The sequence below is a fragment of the Fusarium odoratissimum genome (genome assembly GCF_000260195.1).
Source record: "Fusarium odoratissimum NRRL 54006 unplaced genomic scaffold supercont1.44, whole genome shotgun sequence".
In the NCBI taxonomy this organism is placed as follows: domain Eukaryota; kingdom Fungi; phylum Ascomycota; class Sordariomycetes; order Hypocreales; family Nectriaceae; genus Fusarium; species Fusarium odoratissimum.
Window position 1 is genome coordinate 128,725 of NW_022158725.1, and position 22,812 is coordinate 151,536.

At 48.6% G+C, this 22,812-nt stretch overlaps 8 protein-coding genes and 1 non-coding gene across 9 annotated transcripts; 3 read left to right on the forward strand and 6 right to left on the reverse strand.

Moving 5' to 3' along the window:
- Positions 1-359: 359 nt before the first annotated feature.
- FOIG_14783 (uncharacterized protein) lies at positions 360-2,284 on the reverse strand. The gene is made up of 2 exons (XM_031216067.1): positions 1,810-2,284; positions 360-1,765 (listed from the first exon to the last, which is right to left on the reverse strand). Exons 1-2 carry the CDS (start codon positions 2,147-2,149, stop codon positions 501-503), a joined length of 1,605 nt encoding a protein of 534 aa, XP_031054208.1. The 5' UTR covers positions 2,150-2,284; the 3' UTR covers positions 360-500.
- Positions 2,285-3,840: 1,556 nt separating this feature from the next.
- On the reverse strand, positions 3,841-3,956 carry FOIG_14784. Its single transcript, XR_004093466.1, has one exon. It is a non-coding gene; the product is annotated as a 5S ribosomal RNA (ribosomal RNA).
- Positions 3,957-4,275: 319 nt separating this feature from the next.
- FOIG_14785 (uncharacterized protein) lies at positions 4,276-6,676 on the reverse strand (the record flags this gene model as incomplete). Its single annotated transcript, XM_031216068.1, has 9 exons — positions 4,276-4,398; positions 4,453-5,088; positions 5,139-5,273; positions 5,320-5,463; positions 5,516-5,646; positions 5,701-5,923; positions 5,991-6,092; positions 6,146-6,203; positions 6,315-6,676. The coding sequence occupies 9 exons, from the start codon at positions 6,674-6,676 to the stop codon at positions 4,276-4,278; spliced, it is 1,914 nt and encodes a 637-aa protein (XP_031054209.1).
- Positions 6,677-7,982: 1,306 nt separating this feature from the next.
- On the forward strand, positions 7,983-9,912 carry FOIG_14786 (uncharacterized protein; the record flags this gene model as incomplete). The annotated part of the gene is made up of 4 exons (XM_031216069.1): positions 7,983-8,221; positions 8,266-8,973; positions 9,036-9,738; positions 9,793-9,912. The coding sequence occupies 4 exons, from the start codon at positions 7,983-7,985 to the stop codon at positions 9,910-9,912; spliced, it is 1,770 nt and encodes a 589-aa protein (XP_031054210.1).
- Positions 9,913-9,954: 42 nt separating this feature from the next.
- Positions 9,955-11,077, reverse strand: FOIG_14787 (uncharacterized protein; the record flags this gene model as incomplete). The annotated part of the gene is made up of 2 exons (XM_031216070.1): positions 9,955-10,875; positions 10,922-11,077. 2 exons carry the CDS (start codon positions 11,075-11,077, stop codon positions 9,955-9,957), a joined length of 1,077 nt encoding a protein of 358 aa, XP_031054211.1.
- Positions 11,078-12,747: 1,670 nt separating this feature from the next.
- On the forward strand, positions 12,748-15,248 carry FOIG_14788 (uncharacterized protein). Its single transcript, XM_031216071.1, has 4 exons — positions 12,748-13,173; positions 13,226-13,264; positions 13,320-13,902; positions 13,958-15,248. The coding sequence occupies exons 1-4, from the start codon at positions 12,806-12,808 to the stop codon at positions 15,086-15,088; spliced, it is 2,121 nt and encodes a 706-aa protein (XP_031054212.1). The 5' UTR covers positions 12,748-12,805; the 3' UTR covers positions 15,089-15,248.
- Positions 15,249-15,455: 207 nt separating this feature from the next.
- Positions 15,456-16,858, reverse strand: FOIG_14789 (uncharacterized protein; the record flags this gene model as incomplete). The annotated part of the gene is made up of 3 exons (XM_031216072.1): positions 15,456-16,212; positions 16,275-16,602; positions 16,654-16,858. The coding sequence occupies 3 exons, from the start codon at positions 16,856-16,858 to the stop codon at positions 15,456-15,458; spliced, it is 1,290 nt and encodes a 429-aa protein (XP_031054213.1).
- Positions 16,859-18,647: 1,789 nt separating this feature from the next.
- On the forward strand, positions 18,648-19,837 carry FOIG_14790 (uncharacterized protein; the record flags this gene model as incomplete). Its single annotated transcript, XM_031216073.1, has 2 exons — positions 18,648-19,367; positions 19,424-19,837. The coding sequence occupies 2 exons, from the start codon at positions 18,648-18,650 to the stop codon at positions 19,835-19,837; spliced, it is 1,134 nt and encodes a 377-aa protein (XP_031054214.1).
- Positions 19,838-19,894: 57 nt separating this feature from the next.
- FOIG_14791 (uncharacterized protein) lies at positions 19,895-22,478 on the reverse strand. Its single transcript, XM_031216074.1, has 2 exons — positions 22,220-22,478; positions 19,895-22,172 (listed from the first exon to the last, which is right to left on the reverse strand). The coding sequence occupies exons 1-2, from the start codon at positions 22,310-22,312 to the stop codon at positions 20,178-20,180; spliced, it is 2,088 nt and encodes a 695-aa protein (XP_031054215.1). The 5' UTR covers positions 22,313-22,478; the 3' UTR covers positions 19,895-20,177.
- Positions 22,479-22,812: the final 334 nt, after the last annotated feature.

The following is a 22,812-nucleotide window of genomic DNA, read 5'->3' on the forward strand; positions in this document are numbered from 1 at the left end:
GTTTCACTCTCGTGCAGCCACCAAAGTCTCTCAGAGAATGGACAGATCGGAGGGGCAAACCAGTTCCATATGAAAAATCGTCTACACGTTTTGTTTAATCGTTTGGATCATTCAGACGATCGCAATAGGGCATGGCCAAAAGAGGATGCTAAGATTGGATATGGTCGTTTGATGATCTCTGATTGGTAAGTCAAGAATTCAAAACACCTCTCAGTGAGCAAGATTACTTATAGCCATTTACAAGACGGCGCGGAAGGTGGTTGCGTAATGGGCGCACGAGGTGAAGATCACACTAGCCCTTCGACCGACATCGGCTTGATGTCATGGATATTGAACGAGACGAAGGGCAGATACAATATATGGATCAGACAATGGATTGCGGTATTACAAATTATCAATTTTGGAGTGGTATAATGATAAATACAACGCTGTCCCAACCATTGCCATCAACCCAATATCCCAATTTGTCCCTGTGCCCTCAATCCCAAATCATCATTTCCCTAACACATCATAAGCCCGTGAATCCTCATCGTAAAGAACGTAAAGAAGATGGCGCTGATGAAAAGGCAAATCATTGCCAGCGCCGTAACAACCCTTGACCTTCCATCGCACCGATTCGGCGCAACACTCAGTCCACCCTCCTCCAAAGAAGCAAGTTTCCTCTCCAAACCCGCCCGATACTCAATCTCCTCATCCCTCTGCGCATAAACATACGAAACAACACTCTCATCAGTAAAATGGTCAGACGGCTTAACATCCCTGTCCAGCACAAAAATCTCATCCTCCAAAAACTTCTTCACACCCTCCTTCCAAGGCGTCTTCTTAATAAACAGATTAATCATCTCTGTACAACCAGCAATAGCGTTCCTCGCTCCTATCATCTCATTAAACGTGGTAACATCCCTCGGCGCAGGATCTTGTTCACCGTCTTTATCATCGTAGTGGGAATGGCGATCACCGTCTTGGTCGTTGTATGTGTGGAAGCAAAGAATAGAGCCCCAGTCGCCGTAGGTGTCGGGCTTGAAGCGGATGTAGCCTGCTGTGTCGCGCTCGATCAGGTCGGACGGGTTGCGTAGGCGGCGCTGCGTGTGGCCTAGGGCGTAGGAGTCGGAGATCATGTGGAGACAGATGCCGAATGCGCGTTTGCGGATGTTGGCGTCTTTGTATTTTGGTGTTGTGGCCAGGATTAGATCGCGGAGGGTGTCGGATTTTGAGGGGACGGTCTCTTTAGTGAAGAAACCTGGTAGAACGTTGTCGAGAGTGTCGTCTTCGGAAATTCCTTGATCGCCGCATGCAAGCTTGTACATGACCTCCATCCACGTAAGGATGTTCTTGCGCGTCTTCTGCGGTTTCTCGCCCATCACTGAGCCCATACCGTGAAAGAACTGAAGATCTCCCATGTGCGATCGCTTGGTCATGCATTTCTCATCGCCAAACTTGAAAGCATTTAGCCACTCGACACCTAAGCCAAACATGCGATTGTCTTCGGTGACGTCCTCGAAGAGTAGACAAGACGGATCGTCGTTCCAGACTACGCCGCGGAAAAACTCCCATTGCTTGTCGTTGATGTTGTTGTAGACTGTTCCGCGGGGGAAAGTCATGTCGGACTCGATAAATGCTGCTACGACTATGCTTTCGTGAACGGGGAATTTTATGTCCATTTTCGTGGGGAATGAGACGCCGACGCCGATGTCATAGTTTGCTCGGAAATCATCGTTCTTGGTGGTCAAAGACTTTTTAGAGTCCATTCGGATCGTTACATTCGCTAATCTGTCAGCACACTCACGATAACAAAGACTCAAAACATACCAGTCAAAGGACTCCCCCGCTCTTGAACATCCGTAACATCAATCTCAAAGACCCTCGAGCAATCTTTCACCTTGACATGGTTCTTTGAGAGCGGTATAGCAGGACACTCAAACTCGAGCGTGAAATTCCTCCATCCTTGACCATATCTCGCTTCATACGTGACCCATGCTTTTGAACCTCCCCAGCTCGGCTGCGCGAGGTAGATGGTCTGTTGAGTTCCCGCTTCAATCACATTGAGGGGCTGACGTAATGGCCAATTCCCGCTCTCGAGGCCGGAGTCTTCGAGGAGGAGATCCTCTGAGGATTCGTTGTTTATGCGGACGTGGCAGGAAAAGTCCATCGAGTTATTTGCGATGGTGTTGTTTTGGTGGTAACGTGAGGAGTTTATGGGGATGAGAAGGTTTGGCGATGGAGGCGCAAAGTGAGTGATGATCTTGCAGGCGAATTTGAGATCGTGATGCAAATCTTGGCGATTAACGATGACGTCGTTCTTTTTAGACGCGTCTGACGTGAAAGCCTGCAGCGGGGCTTTTGCCCCTGGCCAATCAGAGTCGGATATGGTGACGCGGGACAGGGATTACTGCCTCAGCCCTGAAGATCTAGAATAAGCTTTATCGTACAGAATCAAATGAATGCGAAAAGGTAACGCTTTAGTAAACTTGCTCTCCTGAACATTTCCATAATTTTTAATGCATCACGACTTGAAATGTCATAAACTAGATTACTTGCAGTCATTATTTCAAGCTTGTAATCATACTACACATTCTGTACGGAGTAGCGATTAATCTGCTAGAAATCGGAAATTGCTGCAGGGTAACGAATGCCTGCTGCTTAGCACTCAAGCACAGTAAGCGCGGGGTAAGATTAATCCGGGGTTCTCCTTGGTGTGACCCTTGCCATGGAGTCAACTTGGGAGAAGCACACATTTGTCGACCATGGCAGTTCATCAGCAACAGTCTCTCAAGACGTGCATCACGATGCGACACACGATCTCCTATGCCAAGGCTTGATACCGTCAAATCAGCCACCAGCGTGCGACCGCTCGAAATGCCCTCCCCAAATCGTACGCACTGAGGCTTGAACGATTGAAGGATGCTTGGAAACCTCCTCCACGTCCTACCCGCCTCGTCGACCCATATCGTTTGCTCTTGACGCTTGCTTCATCTGCGTTGCTGCTTCTCGCCCAAGCGTCTTGCGCCACCAGGCGAGCGCAAGCCATCGCCCGCCGGCCCTTAGCATTGCGAGACGGAGCATTCCGCGTAGATCGACGAAATGCTCTGAACGAGTCCGTCACCGACTGGTTCCTTCCAGTATGCGCAAACACACCAACAGCGGCAGATACACGGCGCGACAATAGCCCTTTGGCATTACACCAAACTGTGCTATGGCGTTGTCATGAGGCCGCAATAGGCGGGAACTCATTGTGGTCGATATGAAACATCGCATTTACCAGGTCAAGACATTGCAGTATACGCGAAGCGATCATCTCCCCCCATTGACCATGCTACCCCCTACCTCGAGCATGTCCTCCATCGCAATCATCGCCATTATCCCTTTGACCGAATACACTGCGATTTGCCTCCTCTAGCACCAAACCCATGAGATGCCAGGATAACACCAGCACGCGTATATGGGATGCGAACGAAACGCTGCCTGCCTAAACCCAAAACGTCGCTTACGCTTCGTCCGCACCAATCTTTCACCTGAGCGTCGCCGTCGTTGAACGCATGAGACCTATCGCAATCAAGGATACGTCTTGATGCGGTACCTTTAGACAGGCATTCAAAGCGTGACCACTCGATACCATGGCATCCTGGAACATTCCCGCAATTGACTCACCTCCGTGATTACTCTGTATCTACATCCTGTTCTCGATTCATTTCTCGAAAGCCTATTATGCTCTATCTCTCCTGTAATATCCGAGTTTGAGCATCCCTCTAACCACGACATCATCCTCACATCAACCATTGCCGTCCCACTCAGACCCACCAAAAAGAATAGCGCCTCTTCTACTTGTCGAGACAGGCAAAAAACATACAACAGCGGGGATTCGCTGGTCGTCACCGACCCAACTACTAATCCGCCGGTTAGTGGCTTGACTATGGGAGAGCGGACGGGATCCCGTATTTTCCACTACCTTTGGTCGTATGTGCTAGATGATGGTGACATTGGAGGCTATGTAGATGCATTGTAGGCACCTAAACCATCTGCCATGACATGAAGGCTATGGCAACTTCGCGTGGAACAACTTGCTTAATCGTGGCCAAGACTTCCACCGAGCCGGAGTGAATCACAAGTGAACCAATTGACATAATGTCAAGGTCTATTAATATCTCCCTTTATAATCATGATGATGTTTCCGCCAGACGATCTGTTGATGTAGCCAGAATATCTCCAGGGCTCGAACTACAAGGTATGCAAGCCCATCCCCACTCTCTGGCTACATTCATCCTAGACTCTGAAAGCTCACCCGAAGATTCCGTCATGAGCTGGTTTGAACTCAACATGAGGCCGATTCACCACCGACTCTGGAACTTTAATTGGAGTATCCTCTGTAATTCCCTCCAAGATCGGCGCACTCATGCCCAACTGTCCCCCATCAGTAAGTGAACCGTGGATGCCCGCCTGGGAACATGAACTTACAGCAAAATATCTCAGCTTGGCAGCATGAATTATTGTCGCTTGCTGCGACGTCACCTTGAATCTCAAGACACTCCAGCCAAGCGCTGGTAGGTCATGCACAATGACCAACGCCGGATCTTGCAAGTTCAGCGACTTGCTGTCACTGTCAATTGCATCTTGAACTGTATTTCCCGGGAACCTCTGCTGCCCACGCGAACCCAGGAACCACGACGGATCCCCGTGCTTGTAGAGTGGAATCGTCTCATTGATCTGATTCTCAATGATGAGGTCGACGACAGAACCCAGAGGAAGATTGCCGATGATAGGCTTGACGAGTGTTTCGTTGGGTGCATGGAACAAGAGAGGGAGCATCGAGCCGTGGTACAGCTGCCATGGCTTCTCATTGAGGAAGTATTCTGGGACATACTTTTCTGTCTTTGATCGCTGAGACCCTGCTGATAGTCTGAACGTGAAGTCTGCTTTGCCTAGATGTTGTTTGCCCGCTGATGGTGGTGGTTGCGGGGGATAAGGTGGGAGTAGTTGACCTTCTGCTGTGCTGCAGTTGGGTTGCGTGCCGCCGTCGGGAAGAACGCAGACTAGACCTGGCGCTACTGAAGGGAGCGCCATGGGCTCGCCATATCGGGGCAAACGCTTCGCCTGTGGCAGGTTAGCCATATTTGGGTACATCACTACGTGCTTACACATACAGGATATCTGAGAACAGCATAGCCATGGAGGTTCTGCAGCACACTGGTTGAAGAAATCCGAATAGCATAGTCACGTGGCTCAGCATCGAGACGGACCAGAATCGTCACTCGGCTTGCACTTGGAATATGCAAAACCTGCCCAACATCAGTTGAATTCGCAATCGAGAAAGAATGGACCTACATCTGCCTCTTCAGGCACGATAAAGCCGGCATTGTTAGCCACGACAATCATCTTGTGATGGTCAATAGACACTTTGACGGAATGCTCAAAACCGATGTTCATCAGATTCAGCATCATGTACCTCCGACCTTGGGTTTCGATAACCTTTCGCAATGGTAAGTCGACGGATCGATACGTCCAGAAAAGGGGATTATACCTCGTAGTCTGCCAAGCTTTGCTTACAGGTCTCGTCTGGCAGACCTGGGGGCTGAATGCAGCCCTTTTGATCAAGTTTCTGCCCCTTGATATGATCATAATCTGGCTGACGGCAATGCACACGCCCCTTTCCTAAGGTTGTGCGATTAGCTCGTTGTTAACAAAGCAAAGTTATTGCATACATACCGTTCACCAGAATGGAATCATAGCAGTAGTACTCTGAACCTTCGGCTCTCATTCGAAGTAGCTTCCAAACTGTGTCGCGATGTTGATGGCTCTGAATGATGAGGTGTTGGATCTCACGTTCCGCCTGGCTGATTTGGCGCAGCTCAAGAGTATCGTTTGTGATGAGGTGATATGGTCGAGGGCGGTCTGGTGAAGGCGCTACGTAAAGAGCTCCAGCAAGTCCCTTACGAGAAATGTCAGTCATTGTTGTGAACAAGAGCCATAGCGGGCTCGTGAGTTGTCTGACTTACGTCGGCCGAAGCTGTCGCGGTATGATCGATGAACCAGTTCAGCCCCCATGATCCTGATGTGTCGTATGCGTTGGTCCAATTACTCCTTGGAAGAGTTGGAAACTACAATATGTTACCGACAGCTACACAGAAGTCCCATCAAGGTCGACGATTACCTGAGATAGTCCCGCTGTTCCATCGTTCCAGGAACCAACAGTCCTACCGAGAGTTGAGCTAGTTGATGTCATGAGTATTTGGAAACGTAACTTACTGTTTGTGCCCAATTCCGGATCTCGAAGTATCTTGTTAGCCAGACGTCTCCTGGTCAAGAAGCTGATGACATACAAGTGGATTGAGGACTGCGCGTAAATATCGCTTTTGACGGACAACTTGACAATATCACCTTCATCAGCATAAATAATTGGACATGGTGTTTGGCCATTGCAAGTGAACATGACTCTCCACCGACCACCATCTGGATTCATCCATCTTACACCTGTTTCCAGATAATAGCTACGAACCAAAGCGTGAGGCTTCTCAGTTGGGGCATTCCATTCAGGCCAGTATGATAATACTGGGTGGAGATTGTCGTGCCAGAACAGAAGAATGATCGTAAAGGGAGTCAGGACAGCAAGAAATAGCCAGACGTTCCAGGAAGTCGAGCGAAATTGCTTCGTCTCTGCGAGGGCGGTCTGTTTGGAGCTCATCTTGCAAGAAAGTTGTACAACAATCCAGTGATTCTAGCCAAGCATGAACAGATCTTTTGATAGCAAATTCGCAGGCAATGATACACAAAGAATATGCCGAAGTATTGGTGCCTGATCGACACTCTCACCTCGGTTGGTCTTCATCTGCGGCCGCTACCAAATCCTAAATTTCATCATCGACAGTCTGTACGTTGTATACACTGTGTCCGGATTCTGATGAGTAATGCTTGCTGAAATCATCGAAATTCACTTGTCGATTAAAGTCGGAGATAGTACCTCGATACAGAAGAGATCTGTCTCGCGAGCCCACAAGTTAAACTTCTAAGCCCTGCCCATAGTGGGTTCTGCGTCTGAAACGTGGATTGGTGCGATAATCGAGTACCTGAGCAGACCTATGCTACAAATAGTTTAAAGCATATTCTTAGTCCTTGTTTCCTTGGTTATAAGCCAGGCTATCTTGACCAAGCTCGTTCATGAACGAGTGAGCGAGTCGCTTTTCAAGGCTTACAAGTTGGCTGAGGTGGGGACTATGGAGAAGCTGTTTCGACTAACGAGTATTGCGATCAACCCTATTACTGTTCTGAGAGGAAATTTCGAGTCAGGGCAAAGCGTCAGATAGCACGGACTAGGGGACCAAAGAAGATGCCGATTGCGAGATCTGCGAGTCTTGATGTTACAGAGTTTAGTATCGAGCATCGAAGATAGCGAGAAGGCTTTACTGTCTGGAGAGAAGAGTAGTCACAAGGCAAAGGAAAGATCTTGGATTGCCATTACGAGGCATGGAATAACTAATATTTCGTGCGGATAGGACAGAATACTGGATTCGGAAACACTATAAACTAGACCCAGATTCTCCAAGAACACTCATTGCCGCTCTAGATAGAAGCAAGAGATCATAAACTCTCGGTAGAACGCATCAGCAGGTTCGTAATAGACCTTGTCATTCGACAATGAACCCCGTCTTTCGCCTCCACAGCCTTTGGTCTCGTCTCCGCATCCTCCAACCGCGGAGCGCCATCAGATCGTCACCTTGATTGCCCTAAAGTACACCAGAGCCGATAGGAGTGGAGATGAGGCTGCAGTGCCGGGCGTTAGAGAGGAAGATGGCACATCGCCTTATTCTTGGAATTCGGCACTTTTTAGTCTAGTTTGATCTTCACCAAGACTATTCCGCTGCAGAGTATGGGGCCGATACCAACGTAGCTCTCCTATATGGTATTGCTGCTCTAGTTCTAAGTAGACAAGCCCCCCGGGGCCAGCGACTGGCTGCGAACCTACTTGTAATCATTTCTCCTCAGACTTTGCAATGACGACACCTAGAATACTAAGCTTTGCTTTCCTTCTCTTGCTGTTCAGCTGTTTTGCGAACTGCCTGCGTCGGTATAACTTCACAGTAACTAGCCAATGGAGTGCTGCTGATGGTCATGGCCGGCCTGTCTTTGCCATCAATGGGAAGACTCCTGGCCCGTTAGTTACAGCTGAAGAGGGCGAGGAGATTGAAGTCTTTGTTGACAATCAGCTGGCTACAGAGACTACTATGCACTGGTAAGCTCTACCCAGAACTGATGACGCGGTAGCTAATAAGTTAGGCACGGCGTGTATCAAGTAGATAGACCATGGAATGACGGCGTACCAGGAGTCACACAATACTCAATCCAACCCCGCGATAATTACACATATCGATTCACGGTTCAGCAGCAGTACGGAAGTTATTTCTACCACGGCCACTTTGGTCCTGCTTTTGCAGATGGACAAAGAGGACCTATTTGGATATCACCAGCGTCATGGCGTCCACGACCTTACAAATCCATCTCATCATCCTCGAGCGACATCAAGAGCATGCAGCGTGCGGAAGCAAACCCACGACACATTGTCATCAGCGACTGGAACGCTGAACCGATGGACATACTGCTTATCATGTACCGGGACACGAATATAGTTCCATGGTGCAGCAACTCCATTGTCTTGAATGGAAAAGGCAGGACGTATTGCCATTCGAAACAAGACATTGAAGACTCTGGTGGACCTGGGAGAAATGATCTAGGCTGTTTGCTCCAGGATAGGCAGGACATATACGCCAATCCACAGAGTTGCAAAGCTACTAACGGGGAGCTTGAGGTCATTATGGCTGAGGAGGGTGAAGAATGGGTTTGGATCAACTTCATCCATTCTGGCGCACATCATGAACTACAGATCAGTATCGATGAGCATGAGTTCTATGTCGTAGCTGCAGATGGAGAGTTTGTTCACCCTCAAAAGGTCCATGCTGCCAATTGCAATCTTGGAGAGCGCATCAGGTAATAGCCCCATTTGCACACGCACGCTAAAACTCCACTGGCAGGCTGACACAACTTGATAGTATACTGGTGCATCTGAACCAGAAGCCAGGCGATTACGCCATAAGGCTGACGTCTCTTCGCGTCCAGCAGGTCATTCAAGGCCTGGGTATCCTCCGCTATGCCTCTAAAGCGAATGACCAGTCTGTTTTTGTTGTGCCCAACACCAAACCTTGGGTCCACCTCAACGGCACTCTAGTGTCATCGTCATTGACAGCTATGGATGAGACAAAGCTGGCCCCTTTTCCTGAGAGACCACCCCCTCGCACTGCGGATAGCACTTTAAAGCTCTTTGTGAACATGACTGGACCGGCTGCATGGTCGCTGGGACTAGGATCTCACCAGGCGTTTCGCCAACAACTGCCCCCATTGCTCTGGGAGGATGAGTCTCGAGGTGATACCACATTTGGAGGTCATGGATCTCTCCTGAACGGATCTGTTGTAGATATTATCTTTGAGAATGGAGCCAACGTCACGACTCAACACCCGTTCCACAAACATAACCATAAGGCTTGGATCATTGGTTATGGGCATGGTGGCTTCCCCTGGGCAACCGTCGAAGAAGCTATCGATGAAGGCTCTGGGAAGTTCTTCAACTTTGAGGACCCTCCAATTCGAGACGGGTGTAGGCTTGGGAATGCTACGGGCGACTGGACTGTTATACGGTATCAGATTACTTTCCCTGCAGCCAGCATGCTGCACTGTCATATGATTCACCATTTTGGGGTCAGTCGATATTGCCCCTCACACTTGATCGCTGGATTAGCTAACATCCCGAAGGCTGGGCAGCAATTGGTTCTTCTTGAAGGCGTTGAGTCAATGGCCAAGATTCCTCAGGAGGTCAAGAACAAAGTTCATGCGGATTTCGTACCAAATCTTCGATATGGTCCATTAGATTAGCAAAATGAATCACAACAGCCACTACTACCTAAAAGCAAATCTTCACATGTCCCGTAGATTAATTTTCTCGCCCAACCTGGTCGCTACAATCCGCCCAACTTCCTTCAACGACGCAGCCTCAATCATCTCTAACACACTAACCTGCAATCCAAAGACTTGGCCTAACCATCGCCGCAACTCAATCGCAGTAAGTGAATCAAGCCCCATCTCGGATAATTTGAGGTCAGGATCAACAGGCGCATCTGGTCTGAGAAGAAAATCGTTGAACTTTGTACCGATCTCCATAGATAGAAAACCAATAGACTCTTCTTTTGCTAGTGTTTCAATGGCATTTCCTTCACTGACGCTCTGGAGAAAGACCTTGAGTTGACTACTCTCGCCTCGCGTGTCGGCTTGGTCTCCTGTTGAAAGGTTGTGATATGCGCCCATTCGACGGTCACGACGCCAATTGGTAGGATTCTTGGGATCGTCGAGGTGAAGATGAGATCTCAAGCCCATAATAATATGGCCATTGTTCTTCCATGGCGACAGTTCACCTGACGAGAGATTCTCGAAACTATCGCTGGTAGAGCTCCGGCCGCCTGATGTCGAGATAAACAGTGAAGCCTCTACACTTTCGAGGAACCCATTTTCTCTCACAAGGTGGAGGCCCTGGAGTTTAATGCTGCGAAGTGCTGACGGATTCTCTGCCAAGTATCCGATGTCTTCGATACTACGTATTGAGAGTACAAATGCGGGAAGACCGAGAGAGTGTCTATACTGGCAGAATGATTCGATGAATGCGCATCCGGCTTTGTAGTTGCTCTGGCCAGGCTGATAAGCAACCGTGACTACGGAGCTCGCTAACCAGAAGTGATCCAGTGGCTGGCCATGAAGCGCTCGGTGAAGGTTCCAGGTACCATTCACTCTGGGCTCGCTAGCATCCTTCCAATCTTTCCACGTCATATCCAGAAGAGGAGAGTCCTATACTGGTCAGTCGATTGCTATACTGTCTGCATTGGCAACTTACCATTTGCACCATGAAAAAGTGAAAGACACCTCTGATGGGACAGGGGGCCTTTTTGATGGCATCTTCGACATCCTCCAGATTGTTGACGCTCCCCTTTACTATAATGACACTGCATCCCATGGCTCCAAGTTCTGCAGAGAACTTGCTCTCTGCCATGCCGCTCCTTGAGAGAAACACCAGATGCTTGGCCCTGCATTCCACTAGTCAAACCGCCAAAGCTTTACCGAGACCTCCGAAGCCGCCAACAAGAAAGTAAGAAGCAAGAGGATTAGAAAAGAATGCTCTGAGTATTAGCATTGGCATCGAGGTACGATGGATCTGCCGGCATTTCAAGAACCACCTTCCCCATGTGTTGACTATCTTAGATGAAGCGAATTACTCGGGTAATACTGACAGCAAGTCATTTATTGTTCATAGATAAAAACATCGCATCTAATAAAGATGGCTTTACAGGCCTCAGAACTAATATCGGCTAATAAGATTCACTATCGGAGTTCAGTGATTTGATCTCTTTCAGCCCTAGGATACTCTGGCACCAATCTAGATGCTCACGGAATCCCTTCTAGCCTTGATCCTGGGCTAGCGTAGTTTTAACCTGAGCATTTGGGAGAGCAAAAATAAGTCAACAGGGAAACGTAGGACTACAGTTTATTTCGCGTTTCAGCTCCCAGTAACTAAAGTACGTGGTACAGACCCATATACGCCAAGGGACTGGTCCAATGATATCTATAATCACATTGGAGCAAACTTGACCCTATCGAATTAGCAATAGAGACATATTGCACTTAGACTAGTTACATGCTCTTCAAGGTTGTTGTAAGTATGGTGAATTTTAGAATAGGCCTCATGTTGTTACAATAGTCAATTGATTGTTATCTGCTCACCCTGATAGATTCGATTAATTGAAATATGTGCCCGGCAACTCTGGACTTGACATAGCCAAATTCTATATCATTTAAAATCTCAGGAGTCAAGGCCAAATGCACTGAAAACCATTTCCATCCCGCGGAATGAATACATTCCGCTTTGAGATGGACTAATGCTGAGATCGGGCTGAGGAACTGGAAGTTAGGCTAACAGGCAGTGCTTTAGGTAAAATAGGTTACGCGCCCTAGTAGTTCCACTTTTGGAAATACTTAGATCAAGCACCGCCACCGTGCGTTAGTTTCCAACTGGGCTGAGGCGTTCCTTTCAATAATCTTTCATTGGTATCAGAAGTGAGGAACTGTAGTGAACCGCCGCCCCAGACCGTCGACAGCTGGCTTCGCCTCACAACTGCACGAGAAATCTTGAGGATGTACTCAACGAGGTGTTGAGAGTGAATCAGGATCCTCGAACGTAATGTTTTTAATCGGCGTATGGCATACTGGAACTGCGCCCAACACATCTAGCTTGGTCAGAGATCTAAGTACTTAGATAGATAATGTTGATGAAAGCATTGCTTATGTATAGAAAGAAAATGGTTACCAGCTGCGCCTCGGCCAACTTCAAGGGACAGCAGGTTGCTTCGCCGTATCCATAAGTTGCGCAATACAGCGTGGCCGGAGGACCTTCCACATATGGAACTAACTCCACAATTTACACCCTATCAGCCTTACTAGCCAACAGCTGAGACACCATGTTATGCAGTTGGTTGATAAGTTGCATGGGTCAACCAACAGATGGTCAAAGCGAACAAGTAAAAGAGACAACAGAAAATGACCAGTCCCTGGGAAGCTAGGAGAAAACTTCTACAACGGAAATAGCGCCGAATCATTCGCTGTACGAGCGAGGGGTCAAGGCTGATTAGCTGCTCTATATATAGCCGTGTGGTTCTTCACATGTAACCTCTTTCGCCTTCGATATTCCCTCATACCAGTATACTCTCCCCGCTTCTAGCACAATATGACTTGGGATCGATACGAACTTGGCCAAAAGAACATTTTCTACGATGAAAAGAGACCCCTGATCCCGGTCAACGTGTTCCCTCCGCACGTAGAGCGCGTACGGAGACTAATCACGGACCTTTCTTGTGTAGTCAACGGGGAAGGCTTGGTCAATAAGAATGGGCTTATTTCCGATGATAAGTTGAAGCCTTTACTATATGGCCCGGATCCAGATCCTTCCCTAGTTGCGGCGCAGAAGACTCTGAGCAAGGCGCACAGTCTCGTCAACGGTGGCTACAAAGAGCCGAAGTGGCAGACCTTCTTCGACGCGGACTTTTTCCAGAGACTTGACGGTTCTCTTTCATCATCCAAAGATGATACTAGACGGTAAACTTGTTGTAAAATTCATTGAGGCATTAGAGCTGATTGTGAACTCAAGCGTGTCGTACAACAAATATTATTACGACGCAATTACGAGGTATGCAGACTTGTGCCTCTGTTTTATCCACCAAAACGCTAACACAGTCGTCAAGAGAGACCGATGTGCTCTGGGACCTGTTTCAAAAAGATAAGGAGGCCGGAATAGGGCCATTTGAGAGCCTCAGTTGCCCTAAACCGGACCAAGCTTTCTTCCTTCCCATTTATCACGACCGCCATCCGGCCGGCATTCCTACTGTGGTAGACCCCAATGCTAGACAGTGGAATAGGGCTCAAGAGATATCAGCCACGGAACCGTTTACATGGTCAACGCTTCAAAAATTACACGAATTTGGCCTCCAACCAGCACCTTCCCGCCTTTTTGAAAAACCACCACTGGAGGCCAATCTCAAATGCTACCCTTGGCTTGTAGTCGAACACAAGAGAGAAGAGCAGCCCGTGCGAGATGTGTGTTGCCAGGCCGCTAATGCTGCAGCGTGCGCAATTGGTTTGATTAGGCACACAGCTCAGTATGCTGTAAAGCTGCCGAAACATGCGCACATCCCCCCCATACCCGTCATCACTACTATCGGACCTAGCGTCACAGTATGGATCATGTATTATGCCACAGATTTCGACGCCCCGTGCGGCCACCGAGAAACCACAGAGGTAACAGTGAAGAGACGCAAAGAGGGATGTGTAAGTCTATCTATCTGTTTGGATTACCCATGTTCTCTAGCTGACTTTAATTGAGATTATGCGCGTTATTTGGAACGGTGAAATGACCAAGCTTGCCGACGTTGTTATGTTCCAAATGATCCTTGACAACGCGCATACCTGGGCCACACGAGCTTTTAAACCTTTGATGTCTTCGTACATTGAACAGTGGCAACATGTATTCGATGAATCAACTGTCAGCTTAACTTCTGGTCATAGTCCGTTCTTCCTGTCAAAGAAACGTCGCGAAAAGACAGTTGAGCAGCGACGAGCCATTCTTCCGATAGTCCAAGGCCTGTTAGATGACCGAGCCTCCATGGAACTTGATGAAATGGCCAATACGAGGGTGACTCCTTTATTTCTAGGCTTACTGATGCATCAAATCTGCTCGTCGGAGAAGGAGTTTATAACTAGTGAAGTTGATAGAGTCGTTTCTCAGAAATTAGAGGGGTTGTCCATGAAGGGATTGGCAGCTGGAAAGCAGTATAGTTTCCGAGGAGTAGAGAATGCCCGATCTCAATCACACTCTGATTCCTATTCTAACTACCAGGAATCGATTTTCGGGTCGCGTCAAACCAGTCAATACTTGCAACTTGACGACGATGACCCGAACGACTCCGACTACAGGCCGTCACAAGATTCTTCAGCTTCTGTTCAAACGACATCCTTTCTGGCCCTTGAGCCTCCTCATTCAAATACTACAGATGTCTTTCCTTCAGACTATCCGTTTTCTTTCCATAGTTTGACGCGGGGTATTTCAAAAGGTTCGGAAGTCCAGCCATCAGCATCGAAAGCAGATCGCCTCTTCAATAGCCCCGACGAAGATGGACGGGGAACCCCATCTATCTCTGGCGGCCAGGTTACTCCAAAGCCGATCCGCTCACCGCTGCTCTCCATACTTATGTCTGGAGGTTCAGGTTCTCTAGCTGGAAATGTGTCTCGAGAGATATCTAAGGGAACAACACCTTCTGGGTCACCGGTCTTCACTGGTCGATCACCACCTGAAAGGCGGGGATTGTCTCCCGGACGACAATTTGGCCAGCCGAATCCTTCACAGCCTCCTAGTCCCCTGGAAGAGGCTAGCGAGAAGAGGCAATTTCAGGATGCAGGTCAAGATGAGAGCGACTACATTGATTTGACAAGAGACAGCCAGGAAAGTGCTTCGTAAGCTTGGGCTTAGCGAGAAAGACACCATGTGGTCATACAGGTTTTACAAGTTGGAAAATCGTTGATTAAATGGCATTGTTTCAATCTTGATACATACTCAAATGGTCCGAATTATGGGTGGTAAGTATTCATTAAAGATCACATATCCGATCCCTCCGATCCTTCTGAGTTGTCTCATGCCTCCAGTTGGTGAAACTTTACACAGTGTCCGCTGAAACAGTAGTTGGGGGAAGGGGGCTGTGTTTTTAACGACTGATGGAAGGCTGATGGTGAACTAATTCTCATTTTTATTACAGTGTGGCGTATAAATCATCACGTGGCTACTTAGCTATAGTTATGTAACAGCTATGGCATACTAAGATGTTTATCTACCTCGCTATTTCCCCAGAGACATCTGGGTCGTCTTTTTTATTACCTCCGTTTTGATACCTGTTGGCTAAGCCAGTTTCGATACTTGATAAAGCGAGGCCGACAGGGCTCGAGGTGTTTAATTCTCTGATACTTCGATAATGCAACATAGGGTCAATCTTTCTCGTAAACATCAGTTCTTCTCTATCGACAACCGGCGAACCGATGAGTGTTGAGGTATCGACAAACCCAAAGTGAGGAAGCCAATGGAGTCGTGCTATGGCATGAGCATCGAGAAGATCAGAAGAGGCATTGTCGTGATCGAGGGGCCTGAACCGAATACCCGTAGCGCGGAATGCGATGTTGCCGCGTGCATAAACCTCCGCGCATGGCACAACTCTAAATCGTCTCCATGCTCTGGCGTCCAGGATATCTGCCCCTACACTGATTTCTATCTCTTCAATGACTGTAGGTAGAGCAAGCTCAGGTACATTTCGTGCCAGGCCTCGAGCCTTCGACAGTATGAGTAGCCGAGATTCGGCATCTATGGTAGCTGGATGTAGAGTGAAATGGGAGCGACTCTGTGACTCGATGATGGTGATCTCGGCGTGGACAAGCTCACTCGTAGTTGATGATGTGGCGCTCTTCACACCCCAGGAGTGGGAACCATAGATGAAGCATACATGAGATAGCTGATTGTATATCCGCGAGCAGTCAGCATTGCGGGGAGTATCTCCGGAGTCCACCCGCTTGTTGTGGCTGTCTTGATGATACGTACTTGTCCCGTGTAGTGCTTGGACCAAAACGAGCCACTTTATGAAGAGACTGTAACGTCGTACCACGACGACCTGTCCATGTCGTTGAGATTGTGATTGCGTAGGCTCGTCGAGATCTCCACTGTATCAGCAAGCAACAAAGCTTTATGAGCCACAGCGTGGCGTAGACGGTAGCCAGAGTCTCGAGGCGAATGCGTGACTTGCCTAATCGCCTCACCAGCAATGGCAATATATGCAGCAAATGGAAAGACAACATCATTTCGCAATTTATGATCCAACAGCCCGGGAAGGTCATCCGTGCTGAGGTGGTTTCGCCAATGAGGTACAGCGGAGGTCAACGTCTGGATAACGGGATAAGACGCGTTTTCTTGCTGCGGTGAGGGAATACTCGCTGAAGTCGACTAAAGTGACATGCTGATCTTCGGCTCCCGGTGAGCATCACGCATAGCCTCTGCTATAAAGTACCCAGTTCCAACGCCGATGTCGACATGTCTCTTGGAGAAGTTACCGGAGAAAAGCGGGCGGAGGTCATTATTTGTAGAACAGCCCCAGTAAACGGGCATAGAGAAGCGTAGAACATATGTGCCATAAATGGATAAGTAAAACGGGGTATAGCCTGATGGCCCAGCGTATGGAGTGACTGGCATGTCTTTTGCTGTAAGTCGGGAGAATACGTTCAAAGAATCTGGACAATTTGGAAATGACGCGGTATTATGGATTGCTATGCTTCGCCAGTTGCACATTGATGGAACAGAAGGAATCAAGCTGCAGGTTAAGTAGCTATTAGATAGCTGCTGGTGACATATCTTCCGGTCTGGAACCGGAGTTGTACTACTGAAAACGCATGTCGAGTACAGTGCACTGGCCTATGTAACTGCCGACAGGCGCTAACGTCGCCCTGACAATTGTGTGCATTCTACTAGGATTGGCGCACAAGATTGGATGGCTTCTCAAGACCAACCATGGGGTGCTTCTCGGGGAGGAATTCGGGACACATCTAGTGGCGGCCAATGACGGCAAGGTCTTACGGGGATGCGTTGGCTTGTGCAACAAGGCCAATTTACACGATTCTTATGCCAAGCATAACCATTCGTATGACTTGGTCCTGGGTGCCTATGCTTGGTAAACAAAAGACTTGCTCAGAGCCTTGAAACCGAGCGCCTCATGCCGAAAGCGCGGTATAGTTTGCTCCAGCTTTGGGTGCAACCAATAAGTGATGAATGCTATTATTCCCAGAAGAAGCCTCACATTCGCCGTGGCGTAACTGTTGTTCACTTCCAAGCGGCATGATCTTGTTGGGCAATAGGCACTATCAGCGTCGCGTCGCGAACCACATTCCGGGCTTCGTAATTCGGATCCACGATGCTGATCATAATTACCATCCGATAGATTAGATTGCGGTACCATCTTTTTCGCACCAATGCCTTTGAGGCTAAGAAATGATATATCCGGGTTAATTCCAAGGCTGGTCTCACATTGCCGCTCATCTATGGAGTAAACGCGTATTAATTTTGGTGCTGAGAGGATTTGCATCACCCATCCCGCGAGCTGTGTCAATTGTCTTTGGGAATTGTCGTAAAGAGTAGTAATGTTCAGCGACAAGCTGCTCAGCCCGTGTATACTTGGCACACGACGCATTCAATTCACTGATATAAAGCATCGAGCGTCATGAGCTGATTGCTTCTTCTTATGTGAAACCGATAACCTTCTTTATCCAGGTTTCATCGCCCTTCGCCTTCGGGGTAAGCATAACACTATCCCGTGGTTCGTAAACAAATGGCCGTGCTGGTGGCCTGCTACTGGCCCACTGTTCTGACCAGGATGCGGCTCCGCATTCATCAACCTCGATCCTTACCGTAAAGCAATTGACGCATCGTGAAGTTTAATAGAGAGTCATGAAATGAGGCTCATGTCAAGACTTTTAGTAAAATCTAGTTCAATATTCTTAGCTAGTCTTACAACTGGATCATCATCACTTCTAGCAAGACTTGGCATTAAGCTAAAGAAGCTTGATCCCTCCGTTTCAACTCGCATCATTGAAACACGCTCCCCACAAAAGACTAACCCTTTAATCCCAAGCTCAACCATGTCATCAAGTTTCATATCCCAAAAATACTGCCGACGTTCCACGGAATAAACAGCAATGCCAAAAGTCCGCCAATAACAGTATAATCCTCTTCTTGGCGTGGTTGGGATGCTAACAACTGGGTCGCGATACGGCCTGTCTCAAGTTTCAAGTTAACAAAACAGGACCATTTTTTCTGGAAGATTTCTAGGACGACATATTCTCCGCCGCTTACGGTAAAGCCTGCGAGAGAAGAAGTTGGCCGGGATAAATATACCAATGCCTTCCCACTAACTTATCTCTCTATTCCATTTTCTGCTATTCATTCGTTCGTTTCTTGTTTATCTCACCACATTCTTTTCTTATTCACCATGAAGTCTCTCTCTCTTCTCTCCGTGGCTGTCGCCGCGCTGGTATCCAATGTTTCGGCCGCCGGCGTAACCGGCACCCCCGAGGGATTCGCCTCCGAAGTCACGGGCGGCGGTAGCGCCGAGGGCGCGTACCCCAAGTCAACCGATGAGCTGGTCTCTATGCTTGGCGACTCTACCACGCGCGTCATCTTGCTCGACCAGGAGTTCGACTTCACCGGTACCGAGGGCACTGCGTCCGAGCAGGGCTGTGCTCCTTGGGGTACGGGCTCGGGCTGCCAGACGGCTATCAACAAGGATGATTGGTGTAACAACTATCAGCCTGATGCCCCCAAGGTCGATGTTAGTTACGATAAGGCGGGTTTGAACCCGATTATCGTCAACTCGGATAAGTCGATTGTTGGTGTTGGTGCGAATGGTGTTATCAAGGGCAAGGGTCTTTACATCAAGGGGACCAAGAATATTATTATTCAGAACATCCATATTACTGAACTGAACCCTCAATATGTTTGGGGTGGAGACGCTATTACCCTTGATGGAGCTGATCTTGTTTGGATCGATCACGTCACAACCTCCAACATTGGCCGACAGCACATCGTCCTTGGCACCAACGCCGATAACCGAGTCTCTATCACCAACAACCACATCAACGGCGAGAGCCAGTGGTCTGCTACTTGTGATGGACACCAGTACTGGTCCATGTACTTCACCGGTTCCAGCGACGTAAGTCCCCAGATCTCACCCTCTATCTATAATCTATCTATACTAATAATAACCAGATGATCACCATGAAGAACAACTACATCACCAAGACCTCCGGCCGCGCCCCCAAGGTCGCCGGAAACACCGTCCTCCACGCCGTCAACAACTACTGGTCCGACAACTCCGGCCACGCCTTCGAGACCAGCGACGAAGCCAAGATTCTCGCCGAGGGCAACCTCTTCCAGGACGTCAAGGCCGCTATCGAGGAGGGATCTACCGGTGCCATCTTTGCCAGCCCTGATGCTTCCGCCAACGCTGCTTGCTCCAGCGATGTTGGCCACGTTTGCGAGGTTAACCAGTACGATAACTCTGGTTCGCTGTCTGGTACCGATTCTAGCTTCTTCAGCTCTTTCGGTGGAAAGGGTGCTGAGGCTAAGCCTGTTTCTTCCGTCACTGGCCTTGCTGCCAGTGCTGGTTTCGGAACTATCTAAGTGGTTTGTAGGGGTATTGATGACCTCTGGAATCACTGGGAAACAGTGGAGATGTTGCTTTCGATGTATATAATCTCGAACTTTCGGGCTTATATCGAGCCGGAGGTATATAGAAACAAGAGTTAATATAGAGACTTCAGTTTCAACATCTTTGAACTCAATAGTGATCCCTAAGACCATTGCATAAACGCTACTCAGTCTCGTAGCGAGCCCCTGGAAACAGAATCTTGAGCGGTCTACGAAAGCCAGGCGTTCTAGTCTAAACATCCCCCTACATAAAGACTAAGAGGATATTGGGGGAAGTTTCATAATCAATTTCAGGCTCTCATTCTGGGTATCACTATCCAAACAACGACCGCAGATTATTCTCCTCCATAACATCAATCCAATGCACACTTGCAGCCCCCGACTTCTCTTTATCATACTCATTCCAAATCGTCTGCACCAACGTCTTGGCCACAACAATTGGTCTAGGCGGCAACAGCGCTTCCAACGCATCGAGCCTCCCAACGATGAAACATCTCGCCTCAACAATCTTCATGCGCGACTCTGTAGCAGTAGATGTAGATAATCGCTCGATGTCCTCGTCTGCTTGGATGAGTTGTCCGATGTAATCTGATAATCCGCAATGCTCTGTGCTACCGAGGTCAAAAGGCGTTGGTGTCGCGAGAGGGACCTGGGTTTCGGGGCTTGAGATCGCATCGGAGGGCTCGAAGCGAAGACCGGTGCTGGCGGTGATGCAGAGCAGGGGTTGGGTCATTTTACTACCCGAGTCCGCGGGGAGTTGCTCGATCAATTTTGTTAGACGGAGACTTAGTGGTGTGATGCATTCTTCCCATGGGATATGTGCATCTGCTGGACCGGAGAGATTATCGGGTAATCTCAGAAGTACCAGCTCCGGAAAGGTTTGGTAGATATGGATAAGGCCAGCGAGACGATACGCTTCAGCGACGTTGACTAGATGACGACACGGTGTTTTCTGATCTCCCGTCTCCGTATTCGCAGGTGCCGACTCAAAGTCTAAACCCAAAAGCTTCTCCTCCAACGTTTTTGCTTCCTCAATCATATTCAACGCAGTAGCGTGATCGCGCGTCGCAAAAGGTCCAGGATGTTTGACATGGTATCGGTAATTACGACAGAGTCTCAAAGTCTGCGTCAGAAGTCGCGATACTGTGTTTGAAACACCCGTCCATGGATGCGGCATGTCATCGACGACAGGTTCGGTTGGTAGAGCTGTTGGATATTCGTCTGCGCTGATATCTTCGACTTCTTCGGCCTCGTATGTTATGTATGGATTCGTGTCTGAAACGACGGAGAGTAGTAACTCGCAATACGTCCAGCTCTTGTTGAAGATGTTTAGTAATTTCCGCTCTTCCTCTGACAGGCGCCGTTTTTGCTTGTTTATCCGGTGAAGAAGAGCTTTTGCTTCTCTGAGGAAGGGTATACCCAGTTGCGTCGCGTTCAACCAACATATGCTCGTCCCTATACAGAACAACCCGTAAATCAGACCCATGGGTACGGTGTCGAGATTCGGCGATGATTTGACAACGCGCAGTTCCGCCTCGATAACATCAGTAGCATTCTTCATCATTGCGATAGAAGTCTTCTTCATATGCGGCATCTTGGATGAGAGGTACGCTGATGACATACTCTGCAAACTGGTTGATACAGCTTCCGAAGTTGACCATAAAGTTGTTGCTAGCATGCGATTCGAGTTTGTCGGTGAGTCATACTGCGACCATAAAGAGCAGATATCGCGAAACCAGTACTCAACGAGTTGAGTTGAGAGATCTGTTATCGGCGGAGGAACGAAGAGCGTTGAGAAGTTTTGCTGAACTGGGAAGAGAGCGAGGTCGGTGCTTGTATCGGAAAAGTCCTCAAATGTCGGTGTCGTTAGACCCAACGCGTCAGGCGTCCATTCAAATTCTGGCATCTGAAGACCTTCAACGGGAAGACCGAGCGGGAATTGAGAAATAAAGTCATTGGTTGGACTCATTTCAGATTCCACAAGCTGAGCATCTTGTTGAGCCTCCAAAGGCTGTGTGTTCAGCATGAATTCACCAAACACTCCCTGGTTCGCATCGTTGGAGCTGTAGACCGAACCAGCGGTGGTGAACGATGCCGTCGATGCAGTGTCGAGCTGCCGTTTTGGCGGTCTACCGCGGCGCTTTTTGGTACCGCAGGATTGTTTTGGTGATGTTCGGAATTTGTGTTCGGCGAGTTCGGCTGGTTTTTCATGTTTGGTAGACCATCTCAAACCGCGTTGATAACCTCCACATTGAACGCCTCGCGATATACAAACCTGGCATTCTGGTTTGGCTTCATCGCATTTCAACTATTCCCTATCAGTCGCGCTCATCCGCCTTCCGGAAATTGACTTACGTGTTTGGTCCTACAGGTCAAGCATCCGGATCTCGATCTGACGGGCAGCTTCCGTTTGGCAGTGGACCTGGCACTTGATTCCGGTTCCTCCATGCTGAGTTTATATAAGCTTAGACAAGATGTGAGCAAGTTTATTGGGCTGGTTGAGTTGAGAAAACGTGCTCAGGCGATTGATAAACTCAAGGATAAGAATTGAAGTGAAGTGAACTGGGCTTCCCCGCAGAAAGTTAGAGGGCGCGGTGATGAGATTGGTTTAGCGGGAGCCGCGGAATTGGTAAGCTAGGTTGTGATTTGTTGGAGACGGATTTGCAACTCCGCAAGCCCGAGAGGTCTAACGGGAGTTACGTCGCATTGAAGAAAGTTCAAGTGTTGGTAGGGCTCGGTAGTTGGTCACTGACACTACAGTATAAGATCTTGAGTTGTCGTAGTAAAATCGAGTCACTGTTGAGATGCACTCTGCTCCGACACAGTTCCGGGGAGGGTTAAGCGACGGATAATGATGCATTACTGTACCTGTTAGTCAGTGGCGATAAGCAGATTCGCTAGGCCAGGCGGAGGGATCCGCTAAGAGAGCTGGAGTTTGGTGAGCCAAT